Raw genomic sequence first — 15,489 nt, 5'->3', positions numbered from 1 at the left:
CTCTTTCCTTCCCTTGCCCTCCTCCCTTCTCGCTCACAGGAGCATCACATCTTTGTCAGCTCTTCCTGTCTCCTTTTATTTTGCCTTAGGTCAACCAGATGCTCTCTGCCAAACATTAGTGTTCACCCTCACCATGGGGAGAAGACAAGTGTGTTAGTTCTCAGCTTATGCTTTTGTTTTATTAAAGTAAACCTGCATCATCTTAGGCTTATTTGTCCAGTTGTGCAGTAGAGCAAGAAATATAGATGGAGGTGATACACCCTTGTAGGTGTTTCACCCTCAGTGTAGCAACATTCACACAATGTGGACTAAGCTAACTTCAATTTGCATGCATTTTGAGTAGCACCTGTAATAAAAATATCAGGGCTGGGAATTCAAGGTCTTAAAAGGAGACAGGCGTGATTAATGCTTGCTGTGGTTTCCTTTTTGTCTCTTGTAGCAGAGTTTTGCTGTGGCTTCTTTGTGATCCTGATCCTGGGCAACTTCTGGTTCCTCGCTGTTCTGTACCTGCTGTGGCTCTACCTGGACTGGGAAACACCATGCACGGGGGGCAGACGGTCCCAGTGGGTCAGAAGTTGGACTGTTTGGAAGTACTTTAGGGAGTACTTTCCTATTCACGTGAGTAAAAGGTTTCCTGCAGAACTGTAGACACTGGAACAGAGACAGCTTGAATAGCCACAAGTGTGGACAAATGTCCAAGACTCATCATTGGTAAAATTCTAATACTTATTCCAGGGTGAACTTGACTTCTTAAAACATGGGAAGTCTGAGATTTAGTGACAAAAAGGGTCAGGGGCTGATTTTCTGCTTGGACTTTTGGGTCACAGGATAGTGACTCAGTACAGTAAATGTTAGACATGATATCGTGAGACACATCTACTTAAACTTTGTTCAGCTGTAAAACAGGACGGTAGTTTAGAATGCTCAGAAGGAAATGAATTCTCCTCGGTTCTGTGCCCTGTAAATGTGCAGTCTCCATGCTGGTTGTTTTTGAGAATCCTTCCGAGGTGAGTATTATAATGTCCTCCACTGCCTCTATTTTCCAGCTTATAAAAACTTCAGATCTGAATCCAAATCACAACTACTTACTGGGCTTTCACCCTCATGGGGTCCTGGTAGCTGGAGCCTTCGGAAACTTTTGCACCGGTCCAAGTTTCAAAAATTTATTTCCTGGGCTTACTCCGTATCTTCATATCATGCCCATCTGGTTCGGCTGTCCCTTCTTCAGAGAATACATAATGAGTGCTGGTAGGTAAAAGCAGAATGTCTCAGCTGTTGCTCCATATTATAACTTCTGCTTCAAATGTAGGGTCTGTTCGTGTGCCTATAAATGGTAAGTAATTTCACTTCAGAAGGACTGGCCTTGGTGCTAAATTAAACCCCCGTTTTATCATGAACTGTTGTTGCAAAACAATTTGAAAGGTTTTATTAATAGTTTTGTTAAACTGTATCACTGAGCTTTTTTCTTTCTGAAAAAAAATTGCTGGCTTTGCCTTGAACTGTGAGACAGCAGTACTGAGTACCAGTTATTTACAAGAAGAGAAGGGCATATTAATTTATGACATTGTTTAGTCATTGCACAAACACTTGTAAAACAAATTCAGGATAATCTCTTACCTGAAAGCCCTAAAGTCCTACTCATTACAAATATCTTTCTAGTTAGAAGTTAATTACCTACTTCTGAGTGAGGTCCCATATTGCAAATTTCTGTAATCTTAATGGCAATGTAAACTCTGAAGGCAGAAACTTTTTTTTTTTCTCTGTTCTGAGCAGCACTTGTCATAAAGGGGTGATACTGATGACTGGTACTGCAGTAATAAAAGAGAAAAATAACAAGCAATAAAGTTTGGGGAACAGAAGAATGTATAATGAAATCAGGACTAGTGTTCCCCCACGGTGGTTTAATACAGGAGTTACTTAAATTCATTAAACTAGAGCATTTGGGTAAGTGCGGTCTGGTGCACAAGACTAGGTTTGGGAGACAGAGATGTAGCTCTTGTTTTCGACTACAATGCAGACGCTGTGATTTCGGATAAGCTATGCAACTGCTCCGTTACAGAAACATGCCTAGGATGTTGTTCAGATTGATATCAGAATTGCATATCCTTGTATACTGCAACATACTAGGGAATGCCCTTCCATGCAAATGTTATTTCTGAGGAGATTCTTTCAGGCCTGTAAAGTTAAGGGATTGGCAGTGGTGGAAGATGACAATTTTAAATGTTGCCTAGCCTGGAAGTCAGCTTTACAGGTTTTTGGCATCTTGACCCATAAGAACAAATATTTACCTGCTAGGTGAGAAGCAACTTGAGTAAAAAGCATGCTAAAGTCAGTACTGTAGCTCATTTTTCACAGGTATGTAGCTGATAAACCACAGGGGACCTTCGGTATAATGCAGGTTATCAGTCAAATTGTAAAACACTTGCAAAATCTTCCACCTCCTGAAAGCCGTGCTCCTAGCAGATAGTTTCCTCTCCTTGTCTTTTGTTCCCCGTCTCCGAAGCCTGCCAGGCTGCAGCTGTCAGGAAGCTGCTGGGTGAGCAAGCAGGGAGCAGCGCCCCGCACGCAGGCGGGCGTCTCAGCTTCAGCTCAAATTTGTCCCAGGGAAAGACAGCAGCTCTTGCTTTCTCTTCCAGAGAAAATGCATGCCAAGCGGTGACCGGGCATCACTCAAATTACTCGTGAGTCTCAAGTCAGCTGTGTTTTTCAGAGCAACAGTGACTGTAAAGACATAGGTGGTGAACAGAAATTAGCTTTTTACTGAGGTCTCTGAACTAGCTCCAGGAGTAAGCTATTTCTCTTGGTGGCCAGCTCTCAAAACTACATCACGATCATCTTGCCTTTCCTGTGAGATTTTTATAATCCACATTGTAATGTCCCTAATGGGGAAAAAAAGAAAGTGGGTAACAGGAGATGAAGTATTTGCTTGGCATCCGAAAGAGCATGCTTTGGTACTAGCCCTGTAAAAATGAAAAACAAACAAACACCACCTCCCCACGCCCCACCAAACAACACCACAAACTAGACTTGATCTCTAGATTGTAATTTAGACTATATTAATTCAACACAATGTGACTGAATGTGGCTTCTGGGTAAATAGGTACCACTATGAGCCTTTGAAATAAAGCTCGGAGCACAAAGGAACTCTGGAGGGGTCAGATGCATCTCTGTCAGAAAGGGGGTTTTCCAAAGCACCACGTTCAGAGCAAGGTCTAAGTCGATGTTAAAGGCTTGTACAGCCGTGTGCCTTTGATTGGAGTATTAGGATGAGGAAAGCTTCACATGTTCTGCTTTTTTAGCCTAAACAGATGGACGAGTGCCAGGTCCTGGTTACTAGAGAATGAGCTGACAGAGTCATTGGGAATGGTGAGCCCTTCCTGCTGCTTCTGACGCTGTTGTGCCGTTGCCTGAGACGGAGCTGCTGCTTTGTAGCTTTGAAAAGAACAAAGGGGACTGGCTTGGCACCCCAGATCCGTGTTTGAGTTAACAAGTCCTCTATTCATTCTGTTAAACCCGCTGTGCCTGTGTTTACATGCACCTGCTCTGTGGCTTTAGCTGCTGCCTCTCCACAGTATCTGCGGCCACTCGGCTCATCTGCCCTCAGGCACAGCATCTCCGAGGGGGAGTTAAGCTGGCAGAAGAGCACACTCCTCCCCGAAGATCTCACAGTTCCGGTGGCAGGCAGACTTTAGCTCATCGGTGTGAAATCAAAGCACTTACCCAAAACCAACTCTGTTGCAGAGTGAGGGGATTGAACCCAGATCTTTAAACCCTGTCCTATGCTGTAATCATTTCAAAACATCATTTAGATATTTTAAAATATTTCTTAAATTCCACTGTACTTGTACATGAAGATCTAGCAAGTCACTCTTAAAATGTTTGCTCCTGAAGGAATGGTTTCCGCATCCAAGGAGAGCGTCTCGTATGTGCTGAATAAGGAAGGCGGCGGCCACGCGTCTGTGATCGTGATCGGAGGAGCAGAGGAATCTCTGAATGCACATCCTGGAAGTTTAACTTTGAACATCCTCAAGAGGAAGGGCTTTATTAAAATGGCCTTGAAGCATGGGTAGGTTTCCCATCTGTGTTCTGTAGTAAGCATGCTTTGAATATAGATTGATTCTTAAATACAGTTCATATTATATATAGTAAACTCATACAATTAGAATGTGAACAAATTCATTCTCTAAGAACGTGCAGATGTCTGGCACAGGAGCCAGTCTGTCTACCTAGATCCAGTCCAGGAGTGTTGAAAACTCCCTTTGACTTTCATAATTTGTGGGCAGTAGTTGTTATTAGCATATCCTGGTGCTTTGTTTCAGTTGTTTTTTGCACTAGCAAAGAGTAAGAATTATGAAACAGTATTTGTAAACCTTGGCTGTTATTGCTGAGTGGAGCAGACATTGTTTCCTGTTCTGTAAATTGAAGTTATAGTAAGATAGAATTTTCTTAGTGTTTTAGGCAAACAAAAAATATATTGGAAAGCTAGGCCCTGTTTTATTAAATTGTTGAAAATTGCAGTCTAGGAAGATTTGTTTTCACCTTTATTCCAAAGGCTTTCTTTTGAAGATTGTTATTTATAAAAGTAAGTTTCTGGGAATTTTTGGTGAAAATATCAGAAAAACTAGCTTACTTTTTACTATTGAACAGCCATCAGTGTGTAACTAAACAGAGATGGTATTGATATCTTTTGAGTGATTTACATAGTGTAAGCTATTGTGTTTGTGCTGGACTGGTCTAGATGTCTTGTATACTAGAAATATTGGAACCAAGGACTGGGTCCTGCTAAGCTTTCTGAACAGCTCCCAGGATTATATATCGACATGCAAAGCAATGAGAAAAAAATACTAGTCTTGAGAAATCTGCAGCAGTTTTTTAAGCTATTAACTGGGAAAAAGGTGGTCTCTGAGAACAACTCTGTTTTCACACAGGATGCTAAGGTCCATTTTTCCTAGAAACTACTCTGTGTCAAAATATTCCAAGAGGGTTTCTTATACATATCACTAGAAGTCTCATAAAGGACCCGTTCTCTGATAAAGTAACATTTCAGTCTAATTTGTACCCAGAAACAACACTTGTGTATTTAAGTTAGGACTTCAGTGACTAAATGAATCTTTACTCAATTTCTGCTCAACTTCTGATCAATCCAGTGGGTTCCTAAACACTGTCAGTAGCTTTTATTTTTTTTAACCATAAAGTTTAGAAGAATATTTAGATGCTCTTTTTTTTTTTTTTATTTTTTTTTAAAGTGTGTCCATAAATGTCTGATCTGTCAGATCACAAAGGTTGGTGTTTATCTCTCATCTAAATTGGTTTGGATTGAGAAACCAGATACACCTGTGCCTCTCATGGCCTTGATTTCAAAAGCGTCCCCAACACACAACAACAAGATCAGGACACTTACAAAGCACAGGAATGGCCACTTCTTTCCTTATGAAGCCCTTTGTTTCAGATGACGGTCCTTGTGCGTGACGCGTAGGAATCCTGACTTCATTTCTGTACGGTAGGGCTGTGGGACTGTAGGGCAGTATGCCTGTAGCCGGTACAGCCCTTGCAGCGCTGCCGGCAGTCCCGAGCTCTCGTCCAAAGACACTGCATCTGGTAATCGCTTCTGGTTGTAACACTCTAACGATTAACAAAATGTGAAACAGGCCTCCGACTCACACCGAAACGAAAGGGTGAGGGAGGCTTGTGGGAGGCGGGTGAGAAGATCTACCTGCCATCGGTGCCTGCCTGTGTTCCTGGTGCTTTTGATCTGCAGCATCAAATACCAAGAGAGGAAGGCGCAATGCGGAGCCCTGTGCTCTCTGGCCCTGGCTCCGGTAGTGCCAGCACAGAGAAGCTGTGGTTCCTCAGCTAGGAGCTTGTCAAATGCGGCTGAATATGTCACCAAAAGTCCTCTGTGCTTCTGGAAAAGACACTCTGGTCCGAGGTACTACAGGTACCTGATACCAAGTGAAAAAATCCTAAAGACGTGAAACAAATGATGAATCAGCTAACTTAGCTTTAGTTTCACAATCGTAAGTTACTTATTCCTCTGTCTCAGCCTCCTACAGAGCATCTTGCAAAAGCCTTCACCAGATTAAAACAAATCCCACAGTCTCAGGATGCTATTGCACCATAAGATGTTCCTGTTTGTCTTAGTGTTGTAGTAAAAAGCAGAGTATTTACGCAGCCAATGTACCAGGCTCTGATATTTCCTTTACAGGTGGCTGGGTGATATATGCCCTGTTTGAGAAAGAACCTTTGTGCAGACACCAGTCAGCGTAGTGACTGGCAATGATAGTCTCTGGGCATCCTCAGGCTTGAGAAGCTGTAGAAGCTGGTTTTTTGTCCATACCGGTGGGGTTTGATTGCCCCCAGTGCTTCCCAGCCAGCTCTGTGTCCAGTGTGTCCTCCCCAGGCGTTCAGAGCTCCGCAGGAATTCATCCTGACAATATTATAGCAATGCTGCTATTTTACAGAAAGGTTTTCTCAAAAGTAGTTTGGGCTGAGTGGAGCTAAGATACAGCAGCTAATGCTCAACTAAAGGAAATAAAACACCTCTGTATCCTTCAGAGGCTGCTGGGATTACCCTGCTCTTTTTTCTTTACACTGTGTAGAATCCTATTTAATGCAACTAAGTGTTAATCGAGAAGCATGCTGCAGTCAAGGTTTTAAATACAGTGGTGTGTTTGCCTAAGTAGTTTGTCCAGGAGCTAGTCAGTGCCTGTCTTCCCAAGCCAATTCATGAACTGAATGAGACTTACTAGGTTGTGCAGGAGCCAGAGAGAGTTCATGTAATTTCTGTGGGTAGGATCTGACCTCTGGTAATAACGGATTAATGCTAGTGTTTTTGAAGTCTGGGGAAAGCAGGGTTTCACTGGGAATCGGACAGCAGAGGAATTTGGCATTGCACTCATGTCTGTAAGGATGTCTGGTTTTTATCACTGGTTTTGTGCTGAAATCAAGTGCGTGCATTACTTCGGTCAAAAGGCAGAGGAAAGCCAAGATCTGGTTTTGACGCCACCCAGCTGGGAGCATTATAAGGTTAGCACTGAGGCTGCTTGGCTTGCCAAGGCAGAAAATGCCAGGGAACAAGGGTGGACTTGCCAAAATAGTGGTGGATAAGATCATAATAACAATTATGATATATACAATTATTCATTTTTATTATTATGAACAGTCATAAAAAGTTGTGATGTGTAACAACCAGCTAAATACTGCCCAAAAAGCTAGCTGCTAGTTGTATGCCAATCACCTTTTCTTTTCTTTTTTTTTTTTTTTTTTTTTTTTAAAAACCTGGAAAACCCAAAGCAGCTGCATATCAGCAGAGTTCAGAGTTAAACGCCTGTTGCTGATGAAGGCTAGAGCTGCCGAAGCTTTCTGTGCCGGTTATTGTGAAACCATTTCCAGGCTGCTGATGCGAAGCGTGGTGCAAGCGCAGGCTGATGTGGGATTCTCAGTGTGTTCGTTGTTTTACAGGGCTCATCTGGTCCCGGTGTTTTCCTTTGGTGAAAATGAGCTATTCAAGCAAGTTGCAAACCCCAAAGGTTCATGGCTCAGAAACGTACAGGAGAAGATGCAAAAGATAATGGGCTTTGCTTTACCGCTATTTCATGCTAGAGGAGTATTTCAATATAGTTTTGGCTTAATACCTTACAGGCAGCCTATTCATACTGTTGGTAAGTTCCCTGTGCCTTTTCTAGTGCTTTTGCAAATGTTTAAAAATGTGTAAGTGCACTACTAACATCTGTGTAAACGTATAAATCTGCTCTAACAGAAACAGTTGGTTACTGTACATCTAAAGCAAGTATGTGAGGTTTAAAATATTTCCTTTTTTTTTTTTTTAATTCCTGTCCCCCCCAATTAAAAGAGGGGATTCTTTTTTCCCTTTCCCCTTTCTGTCCCAGGCCAACCCTTACTCTTGATTCGCAGTTATTCACAGGCTTCTATCCTCAGCAATCCTCAAGAAAACCCAAGGAGTTGTCCAGTCTGTACCAGAGGGCTGCTGCAGCTCTGTGGCTGTTGCTGCAGATTCTGGATGCTGCAGTTACTTTGTAAGATGCCCAGCACCTTCAGTCCTTAGCTCTGCAGAGAAGCAGCAGTGGGGCGTTCCAGCTGATGGCCAGCCACCGCAGCGGTGCTCCAGAGCAAGGCTCCTGGAAGGAGCTGGTGTGGCCCTGACCCAGACAGGGGGGAGACGGAGGAGGGAATGGTGAGGCACCTTGGGGCAGCTCTGCCCCAGCCCTTCAGCAGGCTGCTGCTTAGATGGCATTGCAGCTACCTAGGGCCTTTCCTTCCCTTATGGTTTTGTGTTTGTTTTTTTTTTTTTCCCCCATGGAAAGATCTGTTCATGTTTAATTGAGAGCATGCATGCCATGTCGGCAGGCAGTTTGGAAGAGTTGTTTTCCCAAAAGCTTTAATCCCTGGTCATCTACACTCACTGGAGCAGTGGACTGAATGTCTTCCGATTTTTTTTTTTTTTTTAATTTTTTTTTTTTTTTTTTAATGGCTTATACTAGCACTATGATAACCACACCTTTAAAAAAGTTGTGCTCAGCATCATGTGAAGGGAATAGCTGGCTGTCTCTGTATTTTGGATAAATCATTTTTAGACACGTTCTGAGCTGAGTGAACTAATGAAGCCTATCTCTACGGAACAGTGTATTGAGCTTTTGTGGTATTCCACAAGGGACATTTAAGAAAGCCCTCTTTTTAATGGAGGGATGATTTGATTTTAGTATGAATCAAATAAAAATGTTTAAGACAAAAATGTAGTTCTTTATGTTAAATTTCATGCAGCTCTGTATCTTATCAGTGCATATAGTTAAATGTTTTAGAAAAGATGTCATTTTTAAAGCCCACACTGTGCCTAAGCAGGCTAAAAATATCGCTTATTTTAAAGCCAAAAAGTTTTCAAAGCATTGGAATGAGAGCAACGTGTTTTCTGTAGTTTTTCCTTGGGCTGGGGACATTGAGACTGTTCTGAAGCTTGAAACACTTTGCGGCAAATCTGCAAGGACAGAGGTGGTCCATGGCTAAAGCACAGGAGTGCTTCAAATCAGCAAGACCAGAGCCTTGCAACAACATTTGCTGTATGATCTCCAGAAATCCCTCACCTTCCGTGTCTCTGTTTCCTCATGTTTGAAAACTATCACCATGTCCCCGCATTCTTGGGGGTGTGTATGTGTGTGTGTAGGTGTATGGCTCAACACGGCTTTGAAAGTGTTCACTCAGCTCCTGAAAGCTGCAGAGTCACGTTGGGCTCCACCCGAGCCGGTTAGCCATGTTGACAATGTGCTACCACTCCCTAGGCTGAGGTAGCCAACAACATTTCTGGTGCTGCTGCAGTGATACCCGTTTTGAATAAATTGGAAGATGCCTATATTTCCTTCAGTCCGGTTCATGTGGCTGCATGGTTGCGGGCACCACTGTCCTCTTAGGCACATCCCTCACATTGGATACCTTTAGTACCACTTAAAAAGAGATGTCAGTGAAGCTAATGCTGCTGTTGTGTTTGATTTACAGTGGGAAGCCCCATCCCTGTGAAAAAGAACTTGAACCCTACCACTGAAGAGATTGAACAGCTACATGCATTGTATCTACAGAAACTAAGAAAATTATTTGAAGAACACAAAAGAGATTATGGGATCCCGGAGCATAAATCTCTCATCTTTGAGTAGCAAATTACAATTTCTAATTCCAAATCTCATGGATAAAACAGTGTATGCTGAAAGATGTCTTTCTTGCAATCTGTATTTTGCAATCTATAATTATCCTTGTGTAAGGAATAATTTTAAGAAGGGATTATTAGATGATTTATTGATTTTTATCTTACTCTTGGGGGAAAAAAAAAATCCTTAGGGTGTGACCCTCAAAGCCAGTGCTGTTTTGGGTTGTCCTTTTAGGTTCAGCCATACCAGAAATGCTAGTGAGAGACTCCATGCAGGTGTTCTTACCGCCATGGTACCTAACCATAGCTTGAGTGGAGGAAACTGCCCCGGCATGAGATCACGAGCAGGAAGAGTACAAACCTGAGAAGTCTTTGATTAAAAGTTGAGAGACTTAGCAGCATGCATCAAATGTGACATCAGGTTGTTCTCTGAGTATCAGAAAGGCCTGCTGCTCTTCCGTAGAAGTGAAGGTGTATGTTTTCCACAGATGGCTATTATAAGCCATTTACTTCTGAATTCAAGAATAAATAGGAGCTTTCTGCCTTGATTAGGATATCGCAAAAGTGGTTTGTCCGAGTTGTGGAGCAGAGCAAACCCTCTGTTTGGAAGAGAGGAGTGTGTTGAGTTTCCTGTGTGCAGGTATACACTGGGTGCTGGGAAGCACTGAATGACTGTTTTGGACAAGCTGTGCTTTGGATCATCAGTTTGGAAGATGAAGCATCTTTGGTAGTTCCAGCTTCAGAGGAAGTGGCAGGCACGGGGCAGGAGAATTGTACTGAGGAAGCTAGTGGGGGAATCATGTGAACTTTACTTCTTGCATAAATTAAAAATGATCATATGCTAAGCACTTCTGCAGGAAGAAGGGGAGCCCAGTTTGTTCAGTCTAGTTCTGAAATTTCACCCTGGAAAGCATACTTGATATATGGCTTTTTCTTCCCCGCTGATAGGCGTGGGGAAGTATGTGGAAAGCCGTGCTGCAGTGTCACATGGCTGTAATTGCCAAGTCAGTGTGAGCACAGCTCTGGGGTGCAGCAGGTTTGGAGGATGCTTTGTATATAAACCAGGTGCCTAAATTTGAGAGAAGGTTTATCCTAAATGTGGATATCCATTTAAGAAAATAAAAGAAAAAAACCTCTTAGCCGAACTGTTTTTCAGTTAAAATGCCTAGGTCTTGGAGATGATGGTGTGTGAAGAGAATTACAGTATATTCCTGAATTCAATGAGATAAATCCTTGTATTTGTAAATGCTTTCTCTCTGCACGTGGACTTTGCAGATCTGGTTTTACTGAAGTGTTTGGTTTGCTTTAAGCAGTTTTGGTGCCTGAATATTACATCACTTAAGTGCTCTGACAGGACAGGCGCAGGCTTGTCAGGCAGCCCGGGGCATCTGCAGCTGGGTCAGTGCAGCACCGGGGCAGCACTGGCTCCGCAAAGGCACTGGACATGCTGTGTGCTTGCTGGGCTGGAGTTTCCTTAGGAGAAATGCAGCTTGCACTTTGGGGAAAAAATTAAAACTCTGGAAAGAAAAGATCTTAGCAAGATGAAGGTGTTTCAAGGAAGAGTAGAAATATCTTGACTCCTACGGCGTGGACTCCTAATGAACCAAAGCCCCAGAGCCGAGTAAGTATTTGCCAGACAGAGCGGCTAATCTGATGTGCTCCAAAAAAACCCTCCAGCAACAAGTTGGTTTCCTTAGGAGGGCCGTACCTTCTACTGCCTGTCTGTCATTCAGATGTGACCAGCACTGAGCCAGCAAACCCTGCTCTTGCTTTCTCTAGGATGGCAGCCGTCTGGTGTTCTGGGAGCCGGGGCTGGAGGTTCCGATGCCTGAAGAAGTAGCTTCCTCCTCCCTGACAGACTGCTGCCAGTGTGCCCGCAATTCGCCTCCACTTGAGCTTTCCTGGCGCCACGTGTGCTTGCCCTCCCTTCCCATGCTTTTGCTGCCTGATGGTTGCTGTGCTGTAGGCATCTTAACTTCCTCACTCTCTGTCTGTCTTTCTCTGGGTAAAGATCTCTGAAGGACTCTGTATGCATACAAAATACGGAGCTGTGGCTTATCATTCAGCAGAAGTGGGGTTTAGGAGCAGGGCTTGAGAAGAGGAAGTGTTGCGACTGCACGTTTAACACGAGACTAAGATCAGGATTGTTTCAGCTCTTGGAAGGGCCACATGTCTAGGGGGGTCCAGCACTGCCTGGGAAGAGGGGTCTCAGGTCCTGAGGACTGTAGTAACTCATGAGCCCTGAGTAGTCATTTTTGCTCAGCCAGCTGTGTGAAATTTCCTTCGGATTTGGGTTTTTTTTTTTTTTTTTTTGCTGCCTGCCCTGGTGAATACTGCTGATTATTCATGAAAGAAGAATTTGGAGTCCATGTTGGACTGTTCTCTCCTAGATCACCTGCTCTAATGAGATATTTCCTCTCATTCTCAGTCTGCTCTTTTCCCATTTCCTTAATGATACAGAAGCTCAGGATGTAAATTTAAAAGCATTAGCGCTGGCTTGAGGATGGGAAGTAACAAGGGATTGTTGTTGATCAAATTAGCCCAAATTTCTAGGGAATATGCGGATATTGATTTGGGGGTAATATCTGGCCCAGAGGGTACCCTGCAAACAGGCTTGCCTCTGAATTCCATGAGAAAATAATAATGCATAACTGGCACAGTTAGAACGTGAGAAAATTAAAATCTGTAACTGGCACAGTTAGAACAAGTAGGGATTATGTTACTCTGACTATGGAAGTTTTCATTGCGTTGTAACATGGGAAGATGAAGGAAAAAAAGAAAAAAAATCTCCAAGCTACTTAAATATGTTATTATTCCTCAATAACTGCTGCATATTGTTTATGACAGTTCTTCTGCACTACCTTTTATTAACAAATTGTCTAGTGTTTCTAGGACTATTTTAAAATAGAGTATCAGTCTCTAAACCTGATAGGCGTGCTGTCACGTGAAATACTTACCTCTATGTTAATACGTGGATTTGTAAAATGGGGCTGCAATACCCAGCTTAAAGGCCAGAGCCCTGGAAGCTGTAGACTCGCTGTGGCCAGTGCAGGCACCGGTCCTCCCATTGCCGCAGCCACGAGGAGGCTTCCCATCTTTGTCAGCGTGAGTACCAGCCCAGGCTTCGGTTGCCGTTCGTGCCTGCCAGAGCGAGAGCAAACGGCTAGTAGGAATGGGGACACCCCCCCCCTCTCCCCCGTGGTGACTGGGAGAACCAGGTGGTGCCGAGAGCTCTGGTGGGATGTTGGCGCTCGCTGGGCCCGTGCTGTGGTGCATTTCTCTTTGTGCCTTTTAACAACATGGGTAACCCCAGGGAAGCGAGGCGCCTATCGACAGGACGGGCACTCTGCTCTGTGCCCTGCAGACCCTGCCTCCCCAACATGCTCACGCTGACAGCGCCTGCCTCTGCCCTTGTGGGTGAACACCTCTCCGCCAAATGCTGTTTACAGAAAGTCAGTCCTCAAGAATTTCTACTTTGTGAACTACAGAGCATATTTTACACTTTGTAACTTTTTTATGGTACCTGTAAAACATGAATGTCAGTTGTGGCAAGGAGGTGTGAGATAATAAAGGTTTGTACCAAAGCATGCTTGCGTTGACTGGAACTCCAATATGCATCACTGCTGTGGGGTGAGGGCTTCATCCCTTGGACTTCAGGAGTCTGACAACTCAAGAGGTCGTGCTAGACCAGCTATAAGGCTGTGGTCGTAACGTGCGGAGGCATCGGTGGCATAGGGAAGGTGGATGGATTGCTCCCTGCAGTCTCCTGAGATCGCCTGAAGCCAGGTTCCTGCTGGCAGTCCCAAAGGGTCTGAGGAAGATGTGATGGAGGGCCCAGAAGGGCTGGGCCACAGCAGCCCAACTCTGGGAACCCAGTCCCAAGGGCATGGCAGGGAAGCTGGGACACAGGTGGCTGGGCAGCTCCTCTGAGGAACTGGTGAAATAATAGCTTTTGGGGTTGAATTCAACTTAAGTATAAGGATATGTTTGAATTTTAAGTGAAACTTGCATCAAGGAGTCTAAGTCTTAGCATCTGTACCCTAGAAAGAACAAACCCTGCAGAGGCTCTGCTTAATTCCATGAACTGGAGAACTGAATAGTTGCATGGATTAAAAAAGTGTTGCATTTGTCTGTTGGGAAGAGGAAAACCAGCCACCTTAGGTCAGCGATGTATTTTAGGGGTTTTTAAAAGTACAGCAATGTTTATATGAACAGCTGCAGTGACAAGTATGAATTCCCAAGCCTGGGAAAGGCTAATTGTGTTCTTACTGTTTTAATACTTCCTTTTTGGAACAATCCCACCTTGCATCTCAGTATAGTGCAAAGGGGAAAAATGGGCAACAAGCAAAGAGGCCTTGGATTGCTCCGAAGTAGTCACATTACACCCCCCTGTGTGTAAGTGGGAGGTGTGTTGCGGTTTATCAATGGATCAATGTTGCATCCTGGGTTTGGTGAAATACTAAGAAGCAGCAAAGCGTACCTGTAAAACAAGAAATGGAGGAAAACGAGGAATGGAGAGCAACTGAATTGCCACGCTTCTCAAGGTGCTGCAGCAACGTGACCCCTGATCACGACTGCTCGTGACAGGTAAGTGATCTTATCCCCCATACCCAAGCAGTTGGGACTGAAGGGAATCGGGTGGACTTGAAGGGTGTAGGTGGTTTTTCAGCTGATGTTTCTTAAGGTCAATATCAGTTTCACGTCAGCTGAACTGCTGGAGCACTGCCTGTATTGCAGACCCCATCAGTCCTTCATCTTTTCTCAGTTTAACAGACAGTTAAATAGAGCTGTAGAAAAGGAAGAGGTAAAGAGGAGGAGGAGGAAATTCATCTACTTAAAGCATTCATATGCCAGAGAAGTACATCCATCTAAAAAGGTAACAAAAAGAAGGTGAGGAACTGTATCCTTTATGGTTGCCTTCCACACCCTAGCAGTAAGTTTTACAAAGAGCAGGAGTTCGGGAAGAGCCTCTTGCAGTGCATAGAGAAGAGGTTCCCCTAAAGCGTGCAGGGATCAAGAAATACTTGTTGCCTTCATATGCCTCATTTGGCCAACATCTAACCTGGGTTCTTTGCCACCTTGGAGAGCAGTAACAATGACAACTGTTAGCCAAATGGCACCTTCTGTCTGTGCAGTTTATTTCCAGTTAAATTTGCTACTGACATGACTGGAGCCCCGTTGCTTTTTGAATGGCTATGCTGAAATTTCATAAAGGGACGAAGAGTGAGCCCGGCACGTTGGCTGTGAGTTTTTCTTGGCTAACTTGAATCAACAACGGTCTAATCTTTTCCTTCTGCAGCCAGCAAGCAGTATTTACATACAGAGACTAGGTTTGTTGATGCGGAAGCCGGCATTCTATTTGTAGGGCAGAGACTGCCCTGTAGAGACATGGAGCATAGTGTTCTCCCGGGGAAATTGCTTAGGACTAGTTCTTAGACATAACAACATGGACGTATATGTGCTGTAAAATTCATAGATGTCAAAGTCCACATTAAAACAGGACCTAGGTGTTGTATTTGTTGCTAAAATTTGCGCTGTTTCTCTAAATTTGTTTGCTGCATATGTAGAAAAAAAAACCTGATTTTTCTATTTCAAGCAAGCATTTTTTTCATTATTTTTCCCAAATTACTCCTGCCCCGTAGAGGCCTAATTGAACAAAGAGTCCGGTTCAGGCAGGGCGGCCTGAGCTGTAGCTCCTGCAGAAGGTGGGAGAGGCCGGGCTGGGCCCCGCTGTTTGCGTGCGCAGAGCACGGCTCCCCCGCGGGAGCTGCGGACGCGTGACCTCGGTTCAGCTCTGGAAGGGCGCGTTTGGGGCGCGGACGGCACGGGGCGGCTTG

General features: G+C 44.0%; 1 protein-coding gene across 1 annotated transcript in view; it reads left to right on the top strand.

Annotated features, from left to right (window-relative positions):
- The window catches only part of MOGAT1 (monoacylglycerol O-acyltransferase 1), a 22,602-nt gene extending 10,138 nt beyond the window's left edge, over window positions 1-12,464 (top strand). The window contains exons 2-6 of the mRNA XM_009649132.2: window positions 440-618; window positions 1,047-1,248; window positions 3,892-4,066; window positions 7,462-7,661; window positions 9,508-12,464. Of these exons, the coding sequence (XP_009647427.1) occupies window positions 440-618; window positions 1,047-1,248; window positions 3,892-4,066; window positions 7,462-7,661; window positions 9,508-9,662 (911 nt within the window). The 3' untranslated portion in view covers window positions 9,663-12,464. The remainder of the gene's footprint in view (window positions 1-439; window positions 619-1,046; window positions 1,249-3,891; window positions 4,067-7,461; window positions 7,662-9,507) is intronic.
- The last annotated feature ends 3,025 nt before the right edge of the window (window positions 12,465-15,489 follow it).

This window comes from Egretta garzetta, unplaced genomic scaffold (assembly GCF_000687185.1).
Source record: "Egretta garzetta isolate BGI_Z169 unplaced genomic scaffold, ASM68718v1 scaffold161, whole genome shotgun sequence".
Classification (NCBI taxonomy): domain Eukaryota; kingdom Metazoa; phylum Chordata; class Aves; order Pelecaniformes; family Ardeidae; genus Egretta; species Egretta garzetta.
The sequence above is the reverse complement of the archived record's forward strand: the minus strand, read 5'-3'. Positions and strand labels throughout refer to the sequence as shown.